Source organism: Megalobrama amblycephala, linkage group LG19, assembly GCF_018812025.1.
Source record: "Megalobrama amblycephala isolate DHTTF-2021 linkage group LG19, ASM1881202v1, whole genome shotgun sequence".
In the NCBI taxonomy this organism is placed as follows: domain Eukaryota; kingdom Metazoa; phylum Chordata; class Actinopteri; order Cypriniformes; family Xenocyprididae; genus Megalobrama; species Megalobrama amblycephala.
Window position 1 is genome coordinate 34,010,034 of NC_063062.1, and position 23,172 is coordinate 34,033,205.

Here is a 23,172-nt window from a genome sequence, read left to right on the forward strand (position 1 = left end):
AGTTGATTAACATTTTATGTAAAACGTGAAGTATTGTTTCATGGGGACTGCTACATTTCTATTCTCTATTTCCTATACACTCTGCAGTACTGCAGTGCCCTCTAGAGGTACAAGATGAAGAAAAAAATAGTGGCATGATAGAAAAACATGCACCTTCAAAGTAGGTGGCACTATTTTGCAAGCAAGTGTGCTCACTGCAGAGCCAAATGACATCCAGCTCCACCTCTGTGGCTCTAATGGGTGGAGGAACAGGGTTATATAGGTAGGACCTTCTAGCTCCACCCATTACACCAATATTACATCCAGACAGGGGGAGCTGGACTTTATGCTCCACACATGGCTCTGCAGTGAGCAGCCTCTCCTATTATGCCAGTTTTTGTTAGACTCTGATGCCACCTACTGACTGAGGATAGAAGAGCAACTGTACCAGCAGATCTTTTTTTTTGTGGGAAAACAGACTTACTAAGGCTTCTTTTGTAGATGGTTTCACATAATTATATTATATCACATATTTTTTAATTACAACATTTTGTATGTTCACTAAACTAGTGGATAATGCTGGTTTCTCCCCACAATGTAAGCAAAATCTGACCCATACACACCACCACATGCAGACTCTAGTATGATCAATGCAAATAAGAAGAAGAAACACAACTTAGCTTGGTAAATAGTTTATATATACTGTATCTTTTTTTATCTTTGCAAATACAGCATAAAAAAACACATATGGTAACATTTCAAAACATTAAAGCGAGTCTGAGCCATTAAGACATGTAGTGAGAATGTTCATCTACAATTTTACAAATTAATAACAACAACAACAACGAGACACTCATCCTCACTCTCCTGACATTTCATCACTCACGCTATAGGCTGCCCTCCGCTCCCGATCCAAATTCACAGTTGGCCGTAATACTGATTCCATTAATGGTGCTTTACTCAAAAATATCAAACATTTAATGCAGTATTTAAAAGGAAAAAAATGGATACATTTGTATTTACATAAGCTTATCGAATGAGTTTCAAATACAATGCATATATCTTTTTTTTAATATATATTTCTTTATATTTATAAATGCTTACTTCCCAGGGTTCTCTTCATCTTCCCAAATCCAGATGCAATCCCAATCCGAATTAGAATCCGACTCAAAATCGGAATTCAAAATAGTCTGTTCATTCATCTTCTCATTGCTCCACAATCCATCGTCCCCATAACTGGGTTTTCACAGGTGAGTGGAGCCGTGTGTATGAGCACGCATGCCTTACATTTTGAGCCAAAATAACACGTGTCTTGACGTCTTGTACAAAAATTGACTCTCTAAACCAGGAGGAGTCAAACTCAGTTCCTGGAGGGCCACAGTCCTATAGAACTTAGTTCCAACCTGCTCCAGCACACATACCTGTAGTTTTCAAATAAGCCTGAAGTACTTGATTAGCTGGATCAGGTTGTTTAATTAGGGTTGGAGCTAAACTCTGCAGAGCTGTGGCCCCCCTGAGTTTGACACCCCTGCTCTAAACCATTATACAGCTTTCAAATTACCTGCAAATACAAATGTATATTTAAAAAAATCTAAAATAATAAAATCAAACAAGGCTTTCAGTACCAGTACATATATAGCGCTTGCAGCACAAAAGACATCATACATTCAGCATGGGGGTAAGAGACAGGCACTCTATGGACTGCTATGCTTTTGGGGTCCTCCCTCTCCTTGTGCAAACATTCACACAACTCTCTCTAAACTCATCAGAAATATATGCAAAACAAAGGACCGGTAACAAGAGTTTCTGTTTATGATCGAAACAACGTGATGTATAAATAAGGTGCGGTCACCTTAGCGAGATTTTGCATGAAAAAGGGTCCATTGAGATGTATGAAGCACCGCTCACAGAGACTTCATTTTCAAAACAAGCAGCTTTCTGTTGGTTAGTGGCAAATTCACGTGACCAACTCGAACATGAGCAAAATCTCCATGGGGAATTTTTTTCACCCTCCTCCAAATTCCTGTTGGATTTTGCTCGCAAAATTCGCTGAGCAACAGTAAAGGCACGTTCACATCAAGAACGATGACTATATTGTTAAAGATATAGTTTTAAGAATAGCAGAGTCAACAACACAACTATAACGATAATGGCACAGAGAAACATAATCGTTGAAATCACTTTCAGAATGACTTTTTCCAGCTAATGAAAGATAAAAACATCAACAGCCAATCAGAATCCATCCTGTTTTAAAGAGTTTGAGCATTTAAAGCGGCAAATGACAAAACTGCAGCGCACGCTTAGAATAAACAGAATGATATCGTGTCTTTGTATAGCTTGCTAACCGCAACACCGGTTAAATCACTTGCCCACCGCACCGTCATTTCGATTTTTTATAGTAATAAAAATCACTTAGTTTAGTTTAGAAAACAGACACTATAATTAAAAGCTGAACGCATCTGCTCAATGCAGCACAGACCGGTAGGAGGAGTCAGATTTCATTTATCATGAGCGTGAGGAGCTGACTGACAAGACAATGGCGGAAAATTTGGTTTCGAAGCGAAATGTAAAAACACCTATTTAGCAATATTTTGGATTTAAACCCAGTGCTAATAGGGAACCTGCAAAGGATTAGTTGTGTTTTTCATTAAGAATAAAAACCCAGCATTCAAGCAATTGCCGCCCCGAATTGGCGCTAATTTGCACGGGCGTTCATAATGTGAACGCTCGCTCTGCTCCGCGCCATTTTGAATGACCGTAATCCTCTCTATTTCGAATTAGTGATTTAAAAGCGAGGTGCAAAAGAGGGAACCCTTCCTCCCCTCCCCCGGTGATACCGGTATTAGTCGATTAACCAGTGGGAAAATTTCCTCACCGTCACATCCATATTATCATTATAGTTACTGTTCTTGGTGTGAACTGGCCTTAAATGCGACCACACCTATAGCCCTGCATGAGTGACTATACCGATGCATCTGGAAGGTCTCGCTTTCAACATCTCATTTAACACACGCACTAGTAATTTCTGTTTGAGAACACATAAACAGACTAAACTACACTGGACAGACAAGCACACTTAGCTTTTAGAAGCTTTTTGTAGTAGAGAACCCGTTCCATATTTATTCAAAGGCTCATGAGCTGCAGACAGACAAACCCTAGATCACACACACAATGACTTTTGGTATCTTAAAAAAACCCAAAAAAACAACAACAAAATAAATCAATGCATGGTCCCTATAATTACTATGGCCCGAAAAAGGTAAAAGAATGCCCTAGGCTGGCTGCCTGCCATAAATATCAAAATTATATCATTTTTCTCTCAACTTAGCAGAGGAAACACATCTCTGCATTATCTAAAAAAAAAAATGACATAAAAGATTTCCGCACACACATCAGGATTTCCCAAGTCCCCAAACAAAAGGTGAATAGGCCCAAGGTTTTGATTGGCTAAACGAAAGGAGAATAACAGTTCTTGCCGCTTCTCGCGCCATATCAAAACCAGCAGCTTTCGAGTGGGAGTGTGACCTTCATAAAGTTCAAAACTTCATAATGATGTTGACGCTCAGATGCTTGAGTAAAATGGGCATGTCTGTCTGGCAGCAAAGATAAAAAAGGCAGGCTAGTTTCTTGGTTTGTGGTTTGAATTTCTGTCACCATTTCCATTTTCTTTTTGTTGTGGTTTTGTTTTGTTATTTTTCTGAATATTCTATTATGGCACAAAGACATAAAGAGCGCATTCACACTTGCGCTCCCTCGCCTCCCGTTCCCGACCCCCCCGTTTAAGAAAAGCTCGACCCCCTCCGGCCTTCTCTCAGCCGTCGTCGGGTGTACTCAACTCTTCGGGAAACTCGTCGGACGAGCCGCTCTTGTGGATGCGTCCGTCGCTGCGCATGCTGTGGAAGGTTTTCTTAAAGGCTTCCATCATGGAGTGGGCCAGTTTTTTAGCCTCTAGTTTGCTCTCACACTCCACGGCGTGGCAGTCCATCTGGAACGTCAGATCGTCGTTGATTTGCCGGTAGATCCAAGCGAACACGTTCGGGCTGATGTCGTGATCCGCCGTGCAATATGCGATGCGAGCCACCTGGAAGGTGTCCATGGCGACCGTGGCCTCGCCCCGCCCGTCCAGGTGATGCAGTCGTACCTGGAAGGGACGGATTTCCAGTATGGCATTGCTAGAGGTGATGGAGTCGTCGTGGGCGACAGATGTCCGCTTTGTGTCGCATAATCCCACCACAGCCGACTCCGTGCAGCCAGACAGGAAATGAGTGCCGGAAATCGTCACGTTGCCAAGGTAGGTCACCTGGTGAAAGCAAACACACAACAGAAAAAGTGAAAAGGGGTACAGGATTCATGCAAATGTCCATATGCATAACGAAAGGCTCAAATAAATATAAATGCTTTTTTGTTTGAATTCAATATTCTGAAAACAATGTACATTTTGGCTCTTATTACTGAATATATTAAGATTTTTTGACCTACTGAGAATCTGTTTACTATCTTTTAAAAATATATATATTTTACTAAGTACTAGTATACTTTATCTGTGCCATGATACACAAACAGTATGTGCATGATATGAGTACTTAACCATTTTCAGACGAGTAATCATTTGTAAATGAGAAATTTTAACAAAATATTACCAATATTTGCAACACGAAGATGTGGTAAGTGGACATTTCATACCCAAGATTAAATAAATAAATAAAATTAATAAACACACTTCTTTTTGTCTTTTATGCTCACTAAAGCTACATTTATTTGATTAGAATTACAATAAAAACAGTAATATTGTGAAATATTATTACAATTTATAATGATGGTTTTCTATTTGAATATGTTTTAAAATGTAATTTATTCCTGTGATCAAAGCTGAATTTTCAGCATCATTACTCCAGTCTTCAGTGTCACATGATCCTTCAGAAATCATTCTAATATGCTGATTTGCTGCTCAAGAAACATTTTGTTGAAAACAGTTTTTGCTGCTTCATATATTTGTGGTACATTTGTTTTAAAAATTGTAAGGAAAACATTTTACTGTTACTTGATGGTTACACCACTTCACGCTCCTAAATCAAAGCTTTTATTGAAAATGGTGTACCAAAATTTCAAAAACGTATGAAACCAACAAGAATACATAAAAATACACTTTCATGTAAAGTTTTTTTCCCTCTTTAGACATTTATTTTTGTCATTGGTCCAGAGTTGTAAAGGTATACTGTTGTTTGCAAATCAGTAAACTTAAAGTAAACTGAGAGAATGAGTAGTTGAGAATACCTGTTCTTGTTGTGTTTGAATGCGTGTGCTTTTGGCAAGAGTTTGGGAAGAAAATGTGAAACTACAGAAAAAAAAAAACTTTGTCTGGCTGTGTGTTTTCCTCTTCCAGACATTCTGTTTAGTCTGCAACCACAAGGTCTAATTCTGGCCACGGCCTCCCCCCCCCCCCAACCTTTTTTAACCCTCTTTAGAGAATACAATTAAACACAATAGTTTTTATTGCTTAACAAGACTGTACAAACTTTAAAGACAAGCAAGGGTACAAACATCTGTGTTGTACTTGGTATGAGACTTCATACCAGACCAACTGTAGAATGCAAAGTCATTCCTCTTATGAACACGACTCTAAGAAAAACCAAACGCATCTGGAGACAGAGGCACTTTATTAATCTCATTCTTTCTCGTGTCTGAAACAGAAAGAGGAGGCCTTGCTGCAAGCTGGGAGAGGAAATGCCTGTAATATCTTTTCTCTTCTGAAAACGATTTACATCAGAGAGAGAGAGGATGAGTGTTCTCTTCTGGAAGAAGTGTTGGAAAACATTAGATCTGAAAGAAGACCCTCACTACACTATGACAAACAGATGAGGCAGTGAGCGAGCATGTGTTTCCCAAACCCTGATGGATAACATTAAGCCTTATTATCGTAAATGAACACTATTACCACAACAAGAGAAATTGTGCAAATACTGTTGGGAAAAAAAAGAAGAAAAAAAAAGTACACTACTGTTTAAAAGTTAGGGTTAGTAAGATTTACTTTTTTTGTAAGAAATCAATACTCTTACTCAGCAGGGATGCATTAAACTGTTCTTTTGGATTAATTATCAAAGAGTCCTGGAAAGAAACTGTTTTCAACATTGATAATAAGAAATGTTTCTTGAGCAGCAAATTCAAATGATTTCTGAAGGATCATGTGACACTGAAGACTGGAGTAATGATGCTGAAAATGAATCTATGATCACAGGAATAAATTACATTTTGAGATATACTCAAATAGAAAACAGCTGTTTTAAATTGTAATAACATTTCATTTTTTACTGTATTTTTGATCAAATAAATGCAGCCTTTGTAAGCAGAAGAGATTTCTCACAAAAACAAAAAGATCTTACAGACCCCAAACTTTTGAACAGTATTAACATCTTTTTTTTGATGCACCCAAATTTCAGAAAACCCAAAAATGCAATAAAACGGCCCACTGAAAAATATCAACTGAAACCACAAGTTCAACAAACTAGATAGCAAACTTTAAAAGAGCAGCAAGTACATTTTGACTAAAGATTAGGAAAAAAAGTACAGATAATTTGTTCACAATAACACTAGGATGTAGTATTTGTTATAAAATAATAATAATAATAATAATAATAATAATAATAAAGCCCTTAAAACAAAAAAAACTACTGTGAACTTTTCAAAACTACAATAATCCTGATCCCTTCATGTATTTGATGTGTATTTTACTCTGTAGCGAGATGACAGATTACAGTTTTTTGTTCACATAAACCTTGTGATGTCTGTTCCTGGGTGGGTCTCTGTCTGTGTGTGTGTGTGTGTGTGTGTGTGTGTGTGTGTGTGTGTGTGTGTGTGTGTGTGTGTGTGTGTGTGTGTGTGTGTGTGTGTGTGTGTGTGTGTGTGTGTGTGTGTGTGTGTGTGTGTGTGTGTGTGTGTGTACACCTCAGGTGGAAACTGTGAGAAATCATCAAACAGTGAGGCAGATTGATGCTTCTCAGTCACCACAGAGTCTAGACACCAACAGAGCGCTCATTCATCTCTCCGGCCTCTTACCTCCACAGGCGACTGAGAGCCTTCCAACAATATAGCTGCTTTTCCAGATCTCTGATGCACAGCTCTCAAAGTAAGAGTGCAAATATTGTGCAATTCATTAATCTGACATCAGGACAGTAATACCAAGCAAATACGGTGTCCTATGAGACACACTTGTAAATTGTAGATCAACAAAATATATTATTTCTACACAGTTGAATCACATGCTCACACCTACACAAAGTACATGGAGAAACAATGTTGTTTGTCCAACACTGTTATGCAACATGTGGCCACAATTACTCACTCTGTGTGTGATTCACTAGTTCAGTATTTTATACTAAGGGCCGGGTGTTATAGCTAAAAATAACTATTTTTCAGCCTTCTGATAAAATATTCTGGATGTTTATGTATTTACTTTGAGTATTTTTTTTGTCCAATCAGAAGAACTTTTGCTTCAACCAAACACACACTTTTGCCAAGTAGACTCAAAATGTATTCATGTTAAAAGATACAATATGTAACTTTTTTTGTTCAAAATTAACAAAATGTAAATGTCAGTACAATCATCAATCCTTCTTCCAAAACATATTTTTGTCTTACCATGATTCACTACGGTAAGCCTTTTGTAAGTGTTTATACTATAGACCTGACAGGATAGTATTCGTGGGAATTTGTGGGAATCATCTACTGGCGGTTTAATTTCATGTTTAAAAGTATACATTTCCCACCAACATTTCTTATTTGTATATTCAAAAATAGGCCTGTTTAAGGAATCTCATAACATGATTGAATTAAGTTGTACTTTTTCAGTGTACATTATTTAATTTGGTAACAGCCCTATAGTGTCTTACTATTTTAATTTATCAAATGTAAGAATTTGAAATAAAAGATTAAACAAATTGAATTAGATTGGGGGGAAATACCCTTTATAAAAGGTTAATAAAATACCCCCAAGGTAAATAACATAAATATGCAGATTTAAATATGTCACTGCTGATAAAACACTGATGAGAATGTTGCTTGTTTCAGAAATTATATTTACAACACGCACAAAAAAAAAACAAAACTTTTTTTTTTTTTTTTCAGACAAGCTACTTTTTTACTCTGACAAGTAAATGACAAATTTAGTTGTCCAAAGGACAAGCACAAAACAAGGCTTAATGTCAAACTCTGTATTTTTTATTTATATTTTCTCCTTTAATGATAGCATCACTCTTATATTTGATACTGACACAAAGGAGAAGGCACAGGCCTACAGAAAGATTTTATTGTCATCAGATGTAGCTTTGCACACTACCAGCATCTATAGAATGATTTTGATCTGCATTTGTGTTATAGTTTGTCAATTGATAATTTTGTAGTCTTCGCATACACATGCACCCCTGAAACCACAGAGCCCCCCCACATAACAAATCCCAATTTAACCCCTGGGTATAGCAGTAATGTCTTCAGCCAGTTATCTTGAGATCCTTTCTATCTAAACTGGTTATTTCTCTTAAGCCTACTAGTGAATGTTTTATCATTATATGTTTAATCTCTCTCTTTTAGTTATAAGAACCATATTCATCCACAGTGTCAAACAGAGATGAAGCACAACCAAAACAATGTTCTTCTGCAAAATGCATGCAACTTTGTTTTTAACCACTAGAGTGCCACAAGTTACATAGTGTACCTTTAAAATAGCTAGCAGGCTACATCGCATGCGAGGCGGATCATTTATAGCGTTTTCTCACAGCGGCTGCAATAATTAAATGTATCATTTGGATGGCGGATTGTATGGTATGACAAATTAACGTTAGAGATTAGACTGTACAGAAATTGAAATCTACAGGTAACGCTAAAATAAATACACAGTCACACAATGCTGATGTTGTTAACATTAACAATTTGAGAACAAAGTATAACGACAATAATAATCTGCACGGTTTGATGTGATCTGAGCTAAGCGATTGTTAGATTTAATCACCACTGGGAGCGTGATTTATTGTAATGCTTTTTTTCCTCAGTTGGTCAGAACAAAAATGGCAGACATGTTACTTGTTCAGATGACATTTTCCAGTGAAAATTCTTACTTTGGTCATACTTCCAAGACTACAATCTGTGATTCCAAAGTATAGTATCCACACGGATGTGGTGATTGACAGCAAACATTAGATTCATCCGCGCTGACAACCAACGTAAAAATGATAATTCCGCAAACAACTGCAATTGCAGGTTTCAAACAGAGATGGCGACAGAGGCAAAACTTATAGATTGCAGCTTTAATACTTAATTTTATTTGAGTTTTTATTTATTTAAAATACTTATTAAATGTAACATGTATAAAATGTATAAAATTACATTTATTCCCTTTTAAAAAAAATCTTTATTTTAGGAAAGTAAAAGTTATAAACACTCTTTGGGAAACACAATGGCAACATAAAAAGTGAATAATTACATATTTAAATTAAATATGTTCAATACATTTCCCAGCCCTACTTTATTATAGACCAATTGATAAATAGCATGTGTGTATCGATAAATGCATGAAAATCAGTCACAAAACAACAAAAATTTCCACTGCACATTCTTAAAGCTCTGTTTTATTTGGCTTGTGATTCACGTGTCCAGCAGGTGGCAGCGTGACAACAATCTAACTGGTGCTCAAGACCCTCCATGTATAATTGAGAAAAAAGGAATTCTTCACCAGCTCGGCATTCCAGAGCGGGATGTTAATGTTCCTGCCCGATTCCAGAATGAGAGGCGCATGTGTCCCCTGACGCAGCTGTACGATGAGGGCATGTGCACACATGTATACTGTGTACATTCACATGTGTGTATGTGAAAGAGTGCGTTTGTGTGCTTAAGCCACAGAAAGTTTGTTCTGAGGGGAAGTGATGACTATATTTGGTGTGTGTGTCACTATGTTTGTTAACAGAATGTGTGTGTGTGTGTGTGTGTGTGTAAACAGCACACAGAACAGACTTTGTACATACTGAATGAATCTTTCAAATCTGACTCAATAATGAAGGCTTTCACAAACATACAGATCCAACATACACATAAATATACTCTTACCAAACACAAAAAAAGCATGTAAATGACGAGTCGCTAGTTCAAAAACAAACACTCATGCTATGAGTCACCCTCTCTTAGTGTTGCTACATTCTGAAGTCCAGACACATTCTCTAAACAAGTACTTGAACACAGATGCTAATAGCTACACAAGCTCAATTTCGTGCATCATTGCTTTTCGAAATTTGTCAGAACTCAAAAATACATGTTGGATTCTCAGAGTTGTGCGACATTTGCATAAACGTCATCTTCTACAGTCAGTTTTCTCTGTCATGGCACAGCAACAATCTGAACAGAATCTTGTTGAGAAAGTCAGTTAAGGTTAGTTAACGCTGACGTTTATAGCTAATTACCTGAATAATAACGCATTAATGTCACAGGCATGAAACTCACTACGAACAGTTGACTTTAAAAGATTAGTTCACTTTCAAATGAAAATTACCCCAAGCTTTTCTTCTTTCTAATGAACACAGTTACACTTTTTTCATAAGTTGAATGGGGAAGGTGTAGGATGTAGCGTTAGCATTTTGAACTGCGAGAAGTGCTACACTTTCTTTGTAAGTTGAATACGGAAGGCGGTGTGACGAAAGCTAGATATTTTACTTTATAATTTGTTAAATATGGATATTTTTCTTACGCAAACGCATCACTTTGCTTCAGAAGGCCTTTATTAACCCCCTGGAGCCGTGTGGAGTACATTTATGATGGATGGATGCACTTTCTTGAACTTCATACTCGTTGGTCCCGTTCATTGCCATTATAAAGCTTGCATGCATCAGGATATTTATTAATATAACTCCGGTTGTGTTCATCAGAAAGAAGAAGAAAGTCATATACACCTAGGATGGCTTGAGGGTGAGTAAATCTTGAGGTAGGCCTAATTTTCATTTTAAAGTGAACTTGAATTAACTGAATGTAGAAGAGGGCAATTTATGCTAATATCTGCTATAGCACCCCTTGTGGCAACATTGAGAATGCAACTGCTTTAAGAACTTTGTTCCGACACATTTTGGAATGCAACCACAGATTTTGTTTGCTAGGGTCTAGAGACAGGTTATTACAAGTTGATCTTTGTTTAACTTAAAGTCGCAATGAAACAGAAGTAGAGATGGATCTTCTCTTCCGTATTGTGATGTACATCCGAGTGTAGGGGGATTATTGGAAGAAAAAAAAAAACTTGATTCTATGCATCAGTTGTTGAGAGTCCTGCATACGTCACAAGAGAAAAATATGTCGTTTTCACCCAAAGGTCTAGGTTTGACAATTAAATTAAACATTACAAGGTCAAAATTGTAAAAATATTAAATATGGGAATGGATGAATTGTTCTCAATAAGATCTATAACATGAAAATTCACCCTATTTTCTAAATGCATTTCAAAAATTTAGTGCTCATGGCGTGAGACACATAAAACATAGCAGACTCATTGCAGTGGTCAAAAGACATCCGTCTGGCACAAACTTCCATAAACCAACAATCAAAAAACAGTGCAGCGGTGAATACTACACCTACTTCAAACCGGAGTACAATGTACCAAATCTAGAGTATACTACATACTGAATAAGCTGTGTAGTCAGCATCTCGGTTTCTTTAACTAGGTCTTGGACTTCTCAATTGCATATTCATCTCTTGGAAATCAGAGAATTAGACAGAGACACCAGAGAAGAGGAAGAATGTGTTTATGCCGGATTGCGGTGACAGTTTAAACCCATGTGTGGTCCTGATCAAAGTATGGCCGATTCCACAAACCCTCAGAGTTGTGAGGAGATCAATATAGAAACCACAGTTACTGACACACAACAACAAACAAACATGGAAAGCAATATATCCCATGTGTTCTCCGAGTAGGGTTTGGTTAAAAAAAAAAAAAAAGAAATTTAATGTATAATTTAACAAAGATCCAGACCTTGGCCGTTGGTCTTCTGTGCTCAATGTGTGCATTTGTGAGACTCTATTAGTGCTTCAGTTCACTCCAACTCGCCCAGAAAAAGCACACAAGTTGTTAGAAATCAAGACTAAGAAAAACGTGACACGAAATTCAACACCTAGAAACCCCCAAAAAGTATCCGTGTACTTTCTTCACTGATTTAAATATCTCTAGACCAGAACTCCAGCTGTCTGATGACAGTCAGAATGACAGTTGACAGATGTGAATATGATAACGTCTTGAACAAAACGGATATATTCACCTCAGAAAAGAAAGTACATGGATTGTATTTCATGCTGCAGTTTTCTTAAGGTGATGATACACGGGGCAACTTTTTGAGCAATGTCGCAGAGCAATGGCTGTATACACAAATGTATACACACATATATATATATATATATATATATATATATTTTATATATAAAGGCATATGGCATTAGAACAACACCAGTGTGAATAAATGATGACTTAATTTTCATTTTAGGGTGAACTATACCTTTAAGGACAGGAACAAAAAAATCCATAAAATTAAGAGAAATTGGTTTAATCCAGAGTTATTATAAACTAAAACCATTACAAAAAAACAAACAAAAAAAATTGTTTTTTACTAAAATAACTCAAATTAAATAAATAAATAAAAAAACTATAGAAATATAAAAAAAAAAAAATAATATATTAAAAGATATTACATATATATACACACACATATAAAATAGTATCTCAATGATACTAATATAACTGGTTTAAACCGAGCCAGAGCAGACATTTCATGTATGCCTTGAGAGAAGTGAGCGCAGGAGTGTGTATACACACACACACACACACACAGCGGGGCCGATCGCCATGGAAACAGCGTATAGACTAGCTTTGTTGAGTTGTTACATAATCAAAGGGCCTCAATGGATGATTAGGTCGTTCTTTCTGTCTGTCTTTCTATCACTAACTCTCTCAAACAGCTACTCTCATGCAATAACACGTGGTCTGTTAAATCATCGGACTGGACGTCGGTTAAAACGGCTTTTGCCATTTCAAGAAAAATGCGAATCATTATAAAACCGGTCTACACCCAAAAATGTAGACATGCTTGTGGTTGAGTGTGTGCGAGTGTGTTTAGGGTAGGCCAGATGCTTTATACCCTCTGAGGTCCATGTTAAAATACACAGATGAAAATATGTGAAATTTTTCAACTGAGCGCAAATATGTGCTCACAGTACATTCCTTTAATGTTAGAAATGTGGCATAAATTATACCGGGCCCTACAGCTTTCAAGAGAAAGAAAGAGAAACAGTAGTGAGGTGGAAGGAGCATGACAAAGACATAGACAGGCAGAGGAAGAGATGCTCTGTGTTTGTCTTAGCCAGCATTTTGCGATGAATGGATGCTGAGGTATCCATGGCAACAACACCGCAGCTTCTTTAGTAGGCCGACATCCTTGAGAGATTTTCTATATTTTTAGCTTATGTATTATTCGGCTGTTCTTCCTTTCAATACATGCATGTGACTCTACAATATTCTACAAGGACAGGTGGACCAACACAAGTACATGAATGTGTCCAAATGCATCAACCAGTTTATTTTTTTATGTGAAGCGTGTCATTTGTACGCTACTAGAGACACTATATGGAACTTCAAAAATATTGGTTTCCTGATCAGACAAACAGACAGACCAGCCAAACCCATTAAAGTGAGATATTTCAACAGAAAAAAAACCTACACCTTTGCACTTTGAAAAAAAAATTTTTTTGTTGGCCTTATTTGGGTCATCGTGGAACATCATTTAAAAATTAGGTCGATGCTCATTTTTCTGTCCAGATCTATATATATATATATATATATATATATATATATATATATATATATATATATATATATATATATATATATTTAATAATACATTAAAATGTATTAATGTAAAAAAAATTACATTTTGATGTTTTTGGGGGGCAAAAAGTCAAAATTGTCAGGATGACACAACTATTCTAATATCATAATGAGGAAGAATGAATAATAAGCCTCATTAAAAATATGACATTCTTGAAAAGAAAATCATATTAGTTTGGCATCATCTTTTGGGGGGAAAAACTTTGTTGTCACAAAGTGTAAATATATGTTTTACATTGAAAAATATATTCAAAAACTTTGTTCAAAAAGTAATGATAAAGATCACATGTATTCACATGCATTCAAGGTGTAAGGTAGAAAAAAAAAAAGGTTATTAGCTTTTACTTGGTTGATGATGGGTGCACCACATGACATTATATTCAACTTTTTAACTTGAAACCAATCACTGTAAACCCTAACGCTCAAAATACTTAATTGGTTTGAGAAGGACAAACTTAAATTAAACAAATTTGTTCAATTAAATAGGTTGTTTGCACATGAATCCTATCACAAACTCAAAATTCCTATGTTTTGCATCGTTTATGGTTGCTCAAATCTATGAAACCGAGAAACCACAATGAGCTTTTATCGTTTACCTAACTTATTTAGTATTTCAACTTTAAAAGTTGTCACCTTTTACAGCGTTTTGCGTCTGCTGATACTGAAATGAATATGGATACCTGCTTACCTTTTTCGTTTTTGACTTGGTTAAATAATCGTATTCTATATTAAATAATCATACACCTCCTCAACCCGCTTCCCTTGGTTTGTTTTTACATGTAGAAACTGTATTACACCGTCCATTTTTTCCCTGAACGATGATGTGAGCTCCTGTTGCAATTCTCGATTCAGCATAAATGACCTACAATGGTGACATTTTTAACAATCACGACAGAAAATCAAAACTGCCCTTAACGTCACTAGCAGAAAGGCAGCGTGATATAAACAAACCAGACTCGTGACGGCAGCTTCACATTCTCTATATCTACCTCCTCTTTGTCAGACAAGTCTTTCAATTCAGTAGAAAAATCGCTCCTCTTCATAACATAAGGTTCACGTCCAAAATATGGTGTGATTTTCTGTTTATACCTTTCTAAACCAGCACAGAACGGACTTTTCTCCATCTCTTCCATTCTTATTTTCACAGCTCGGCCTCCACATTAATTTTGTGTGTCAACAGAACCACGTGATTGCAAACAACCTATTAACTGTTATGAGTTATTTAGAACTTTTTTCTTTCGAGTTCGTAGCACTGACATATTTCAAGTAAACTGAACTGTTTCATTGTTTTGAGTTGTATGAACTCATTTCTTTTCTTTTAGACTAACTTAAGTCTGCTGGACACCCGTGTAATGAATAATTAGACTCACCTGTGGTTGAATTCTTGTTAAATTAGACATTTGTAGTAAAAACATTTAGCTTTGCTCCAGAGACTTTCAGTGGGGTGTACTCATTTTTGCATACCTAATTTGTTAATACCTAACCCAACCCTAATTTGAGTAAAACTGAAAATGTTGTTCTCTAAGTTATATTATTAACCTTACTTTCATGTTATAAGTTAAATAGATGTCATATTAAACTTAGTCTTGTCAACATTTTGGAAATTGTTTTTGTGTTCATTCAGATATTGTTTAAAATATTACTTTTCAAAGGGGGTGTACTCATTTATGCTGAGCACTGTATCTAACTCAGTACTTCAAGTTAGGAGCAATTAACATGCATGAGTACCACAAACTCAAAACTTGATCATTCTGCTCATTTAAAATTGGGAACATCATAACTCAAAAAATGTTATAACTGGTTACCTCAATTTTTTTGAGTTTGCCCAACTTGAACGATGAACATGAATAAATAAAGAATTGGTGCATGTTTTAAACTAGATTTTTTAAAAAGATTTTTCCTGTTCTTCATCACTGGAGACTCTTATTTGTCACTGAGCATTAAACATCCTTTGGGAGTAAATGAATGCAAATGGAATTCAGCAAAAGTTGGAGGAATCATTTTTAAATTCAGATGGTCAGAAAATATTTCAAAATCTACCCTTTGAATCTTGATGGCAGATATCCGCAGGTTCTTTACCTTATATCCTGTGTGTGCGCGGTTCTTGTTATGAGGTGTGGTGGAACACAGCTCGATGGCTTCAGGTTCATGAAAGATCACCGTAGGCAGCGGGTCCTTCCGGAGCGTCAGCACGTTGAGTTTGGTCTTAAGCATTGTCTGTAAATGCTGAAAAAGAGTTTGAACAATGTTTAACAAACACAGCTTCACAGATGCCTCTGCTTAAACTTATAAAACACCACTTCCACAACCTGGACAGATGAATGAATTGTTTAATCATAACATCCAAGGTACTCCATAAAGTTAACGGCACACTTGTGTGATATTACACAGATGTCCGTCTCTCTTTCAAAACACTCTCATTTTGTAACATAGAGTGTTATTTATATATAATAAATGCAATATGAGACCGCACTCACCCCCCAAACTATTTGCTGAGGGAAATTTCAATTAGATTCATGTAAATTATACAGGGAACCTTCTAACTTGATACATTACAAAAATATTAATAAGAACAACAGGATCCAAACTATGAAGTTCAACTGCTATTTATTGAACAGACATAATCAACAACCCAAAGCTGTTATGGTTACAATGTATATAAAAGTATTATAAAATCATGAACACTTCAGTTATAAACTCGTGAAAAAGTATAAAAAGTTTGAGAGTCTTTTTGAATGATTCATTTAAAGAAACAGCTCCAAAGAGCTCATTAATGGGACTATGCCAGTTGTGCTGTATATTAGGGGCCAAGCACTGAAGGTGCGTAGGCACCTATTGTATCTGTTGGCGTTCTTTTTATTTTTTTTCTTCACTATTATTCTTCTCCTTCTTCCGCTCTGGGAGTCTATGGCAGCCCATAGAACCGCTTGTGGGAAAGTTGTGAAATTTGGCACACAGTTAAAGGACAGTCTGACCTTTGTCCATAGCAAATTTGGAGTCTCTAACTTAATCCCTCTAGCGCCACCAGCTGTCCAAAGTTGCATTTATGTTTATGTTAATAACTTTTGAACCGTAAGGGTTAGCAACACAATTCTTCAGATTTTTCTGATTTTTCTTCTGATTCCTTGGGTCAAGATGAATCGATTGCACCCTATGACGTCATTTTCCGTCATGAAAATTTTTCAAAGATGCGAATTTAACTTGTGCGCAAATTTGGAATATCACATAAAACATCTGCGAATAAAACACAGTTTCAATCCCATTTGTTCAAGAGAACAATACAATCACTTTCTGGGAAATTGGTGCAAAATAAGGAAAATAAATGTGCAAAAGGTACAAAATAAATGTCATAAAAATGAAAGTTGTTGCAATCGGGGAATCTTTCTGATACAGACTTTGGCTTCAGAATGAACAAACCAACATTTGAGATGCTGTGCAATAAGATTGGATAACTGGACTAACCAGCAGACCAATCACATCATTTGTTGAGACAAAGTCACACGATTTTGTTTGTTTGTGCAACAAGGAATTTATTTGGTAAATGTTTTTTTCATTGAGTTTATGCACATTTATTCTTGTTGAATAAAAAAGAAAATTATACAACTTGTGCATTTTTAGAATTTTTTTTTGTGCATCTTGGGGATTCCATCCAGCATTTTTTTTATGCGTTATCATAAAATTCGCATAAACATAGGTAGATGGAAACATAGTCATTTATTCTTGAAGCACATGTAATTTAAAAATGGTAAAATGTGTTAAATGGAGAATACTACACTCTTACTGGTAGCTGACAGCAAAGTTAGCTAAAACATAAGCTAAACAAGCATTTATGGGGCAGGGTGTAGAACTTGAAGAATGACGGGCGTTCAGATTCATCTGAATCTGACTCATCCGAGTCACAGATTATAGAAGATTCTGAAGGTAAAGAAGAAAGTGGAGAAATATAGAATATGGAAGAGGGGGTGAGACAGAAGAAACAAGTGAACGACAGAAGCCACATGTATAAACGCACCATGAGCCCAGAATCAGCACTTTACAACTTTCAGAGAGAAAGAAACATTCCTGTGGTCTGAGGATAAAAGAATAAAGAGAGAAGCAGAAAGAAAAAAAAACAGAGAGAGAGAAAGAAAGAGAGGTCTGTTCAGGGGAGGGTGAGGTGTTGAAATAAATCTGGAATTTTATTCATAATATTTTCACTGAGTTTAATTTTTATTCTCAGTCAGGAAGTCAAAAAACCCTTCAGAGACTGTAGGAACCTGACTCTATTTACAGCTTATTCAACAGAAGACTGGAGAGATGGACGTCTTCCATGAAAAACTGCATGTGTTTGTGTTTAAATGCACTGTCATTGTCATTACCTTGCTTAAATACCAAATCATTTCTGTCTCTTTCCGCAAAGTCATAATAAAATGCATCTTCTAAAACACTGACAAGTCAAACTTTTTGGTATGTCGACCTTAAACTTCCCTTCCTGAAATAAGATATTGTTTTCCAAACTTTACCTCCTACAGAGTGAAGGGTTCCTCTCTAGAGAGAGAGAGTTTCTGAGAAAGAGGGGGACATTCTCAGAATTAGATCCTCATTTTAGGAAGGCACATTTTCTCCATTTTCTTGAACACTGGATGCACATTTCTGTTAACTTAAGCAAGTTTTAAATGGCCTGATCCACAGTTTCACTTCGGTTTGTGGTGGCCAACAAAAACAAGCGCTGACAAAACATCTCCTGACCTTTAAAAAGAAGCTTTAGTACCAAAGCAAAAAGAATTGTCTCAACAATTCTGAATTCTTTTGGATTTGCTAGATGACGCATGTAACAAGATGCGACACAACAAATCTAGAATGATTTTTCTTTACATTTATCATGAACAGACGATCACACAAATCTGCGAACACGACTAAATGCTGTATTCTGCTGCCAGGCCAGTAGGTGGCGAGGTCACTGTGTTAATAAACACTACACCCCTATAGACTGAACACGTAATATGCATGTGCATTTTCAAAAGTTTGTTTTCAGGCCCCCAAAAACGGCATTGTCATGTAAACGAATGGCCAAAACACTTTTTTAGTTTCCGGTTTTTAGTTAAAATGGTGTTGTGTAAACTGCCTCATATTTGATTATTTTCTATACACACACATACATTACATATACATTCATTAAATATGATGGAGGAGTAATAATTCATTATGTACTAAGGGTGTAACGGTACACGTTTGAACCGAAAATGTTCAGTGCGGGTCTTTGAGTTCGGTACGAGTCTATGTTTAGCTACATAGACTTAAATGAACGAGTGCTGGTGCGTATATGCATGTCAAATAGACAAAGCAGATTATACTTGTGTTAAAATATTTTGCTAACATATTTTGCATTCAAAAGTGTAAGGACTTCAAATCTCTTCCCCCAATTACTGCACAACAACTCCATAAACTGCAGTGTATGTTGCTGCCCGTTGCAGCATTATAGATATTCTACTAACTATAAGTAACTTTGTAACTACATGTCAAATAACTCTCATTAGATTATTAGTTGAATGTCTACTTAAAAGGTGCCATCGAACGTTTTTTTTACAAGATGTAATATAAGTCTAAGGTGTCCCCTGAATGTGTCTGTAAAGTTTCAGCTCAAAATACCCAATAGATTTTTTTTTAATTAACTTTTTTAACTGCCTATTTTGGGGCATCATTAAATATGAGCCGATTCATGCTGCGGCCCCTTTAAATCTGGCACTCCCCCGCCCACAGAGCTCGTGCTTGCCTTTAACAGCATAAACAAAGTTCACACAGCTAATATAACCCTCAAAATGGATCTTTACAAAGTGTTCGTCATGCATGCTGCATGCATGCTTCGGATTATGTGAGTATTGTATTTATTTGGATGTTTACATTTGATTCTGAATGAATTTGAGGCTGTGCTCCGTGGCTAACGGCTAATGCTACACTGTTGGAGAGATTTATAAAGAATGAAGTTGTGTTTATGCATTATACAGACTGCAAGTGTTTAAAAATGAAAATAGCGACAGCTCTCTTGTCTCCGTGAATACAGTAAGAAACGACGGTAACTTTAACCACATTTAACAGTACATTAGCAACATGCTAACGAAACATTTAGAAAGACAGTTTACAAATATCACTAAAAATATCATGTTATCATGGATCATGTCAGTTATTATTGCTCCATCTGCCATTTTTCGCTATTGTTCTTGCTTGCTTACCTAGTCTGATGATTCAGCTGTGCACAGATCCAGACGTTAATACTGGCTGCCCTTGTCTAATGCCTTGAACATGAGCTGGCATATGCAAATATTGGGGGCGTACATATTAATGATCCCGACTGTTACGTAACAGTTGGCGTCATGCTGAGATTCGCCTGTTCGTCGGAGGTCTTTTAAACAAATGAGATTTATATGAGGAGGAGGAAACAATGGAGTTTGAGACTCCCTGTATGTCATTTCCATGTACTGAACTCTTGTTATTCAACTATGCCAAGATAAATTCAATTTTTAATTCTAGGGCACCTTTAATATCTGCTAACACTTTATTTTGATGGTCCCCCAAGAGACATTCTACTGGCTATAAGTAACTATGCAACTACATGTCAACTTAGGGCCCGTCCACACGGAGACAGGTTTAGCTGTACACGCAAAAATTTTCTATCATATGGGCGTTTCGTCCAGACGGGTCCGGCGTTTTCAGAAGGTGAGACCGTTATTTTTTTTAAATCAGGTCCCAGAGTGGATAAATCCGAAAACGACGTCCTTGCATTTTCGTGTGTAGAGCCAATCCATATATTTTGTGAAACGATGATGTCGTCACCCCATGTGTCGACCCTAGTCAGACACCGCTAACAGCACAAAACAGCAACAACAATAGCGGACTACAGCTTGTGTTCGTGATGCAGAAGCTATTGAGCCTATGAGCTTAAATTCTAAGCTTTACTAAAGTTTGTATACAGCGAGCAAGGTTTCTTATTTCTCAAAGTCTTATTCTCCATTTTTAATATATCCCTGTGGCAGAATTACAGCACCACATACTGATCTGGCGTGTATATTACATCGTTTTGAGTCGGTTTCAGTGGTGCTTCAGACACGAGGAAAAAAAAATATTGGATAGGCAAAGCTCTGGCTTCGTGTGAATGTAGCCTTATTCTTCTAACTCGAACCCTAGACAACTACAGTCTACTAATATTCTAATGTGAGTTAGTTGTGTTGTGCTCTTTAAATTTCTCATGTTTTCCAGAGTTTCTTGTTTATTTTTTTTAATTTTTTTTTTTTTTTTTAGAAAGACATACTGTCAATCTGAAGATATACTGTCAACAGACTGTTTCTATCCCTCACAGCCTAATCTTCATTCACATTAAAAATGGCTTCTACTCTTATTGGGATCTACGTCCTCCATCTCCCAGCATACCAAAATGCTTTCGCTAGACTTATTTTGAACCTCCAAAACGTTTCTTCCATTATCTCTCTGCTGAGGTCTTCACAATGCCTGCCAATGTCTGCTACAACTCAATTCAAAACACTGTTCTTGGCCCAATCTGCTGCCAATGAGCTTCACTTAATGACTTCCACACCTGAACTACTAATGCCCCGAGTTTGTTGTCTCCAGACAATCTTTAGGGTTTCATCTGCAGCACAGTGCCACCCTGACAATGAATTAAGCCAGTGGTTCCCAAAACACAATGGACTGTTCTCATCAGTTCATCATGGTGACTTCAAGAGCAAAATAAATGGGTGTCAAATAAATGAGATATCCAAAATGTGTACTTATGTGGGGCCTCTGGGAATCAGGTTTGGGAATCACTGAATTTCACACTTGCTTTATCACTGGGTCCGAATCCAAGTTTGATTCCATTATTTGGCACATTTGCGTCATCAACATGAGTGCCAACATGTGTATTAGTGCCAAATGGACAAAGGTCCACAACAAATTCTCTAGTGTGAAAAAAGGGTGGCCAAATGTTGTTGTAAAAGTAAAACTTACTTTTTTTTTTGTTTGTTTTTATTAACATTAATTTCAACTTACTTAAAAAAAAAATATTGAATACAATTAATAAAAAAGAAAAACATGTTAATAGAACAAAAAAAAAAAAAAAGGCCTACTACAGTGAAAAAAAAACAATGTTGTTAATCTTTATCTTGGTAAATTTGTCAATTAAGTTAAATAACTAGCAGTTACCAGCCATAATGATAGTTGTTGAAGTACATTCGGAGACTAAGTGTCTGTTAAGAATGTAAATGTAGATAAGAGGGAATCTAATCTACGTCTGTGAGGTCTACATCAAACATACATACATGCACAAATTCACGCAATGTTTATTTGTGTGTTTGATAAAGGGAGGTATATTAACTTATCAGATCTGAAATAAATGGCTGTAGTGAACCATGTATAAATGCGGGTGCCCATGCCTGTTGTGTGTGGGTGAGAGATGGACCAAACTTTGTCAGTGTTTAACACATTAAACGGCTGTTTGTGGGTCTGTCCTGCAATGATGGGTTTAACAAGACCAGGAGTGTCTCTGGTCATTCATATATCACTCACACAGAGAGACAGAAAGAGAAAAACATGAGAGCTGGAGTGAGTTAGCGAGGTAGCGAGACAATGGAAACAGTTCAGGCAGATCTCTGGCGGCTATCAGCTTGATTACATCTGACAAGCCTCATATTTCATACGCACACAGATTTAGCTGACTTCTGGCGACATTCCTCAGCAATTTGGACCCAAAAATATAGGTCAGAATCACATAAACAGAGTCTTTTCCCTTAAAGGAATATTTTGAGTTAAATGCAACAGTCTTCACAATGCCTGCCAATATCTGCAACAATTCAAAACACTGTTCTGCTGCCAAAGGCCTTCGCTTAATGACTTCCACAACTGAACTACAAAGCAATGAGTTTGCCGTCTCCACTCATCTTCAGGGTCATTTGTAGCCATCCTGACAATGATTTAGCCAATGTTTTCAAACTTTGTTTAACTGTTTGGTCCAATCTTGTTCTTGAAACTTCCCTCTGTAAGTCTCAGTGGTCATCTAGTCATCCACTATATATATTTAAAATATTTTAATAATGGCATATTAGTTTAAAAAGTAATAATCTCCAGACCTCTGCATCCTGTTTCATCTAGAAGCATAATCTAGCTGTTTTTCACGTTAAAGGGATGGTTGATTATGATGTCTATTTTTTAACTTTAGTTAGTGTGTAATGTTGCTGTTTGAGCATAAACAACATCTGCAAAGTTACCACACTCAAAGTTCAATGCAAAGGGAGATATTTTCTTTTAAAGAATTCTCTGTTTAAGGACTA

General features: G+C 36.5%; 1 protein-coding gene across 2 annotated transcripts in view; it reads right to left on the minus strand.

Moving 5' to 3' along the window:
• Positions 1–655: 655 nt before the first annotated feature.
• Positions 656–23,172, minus strand: part of pid1 (phosphotyrosine interaction domain containing 1) — a 35,460-nt gene continuing 12,943 nt past the window's right edge. The window contains exons 2-5 of one of the 2 annotated variants that reach the window (XM_048167792.1): positions 15,956–16,102; positions 9,701–9,778; positions 7,033–7,134; positions 656–4,279 (exon numbers count right to left, since the gene is read on the minus strand). In XM_048167792.1, the coding sequence (XP_048023749.1) occupies positions 3,791–4,279; positions 7,033–7,134; positions 9,701–9,778; positions 15,956–16,102 (816 nt within the window). In that variant the 3' untranslated portion in view covers positions 656–3,790. The remainder of the gene's footprint in view (positions 4,280–7,032; positions 7,135–9,700; positions 9,779–15,955; positions 16,103–23,172) is intronic. The other variant, XM_048167791.1, reaches the window with a different exon arrangement.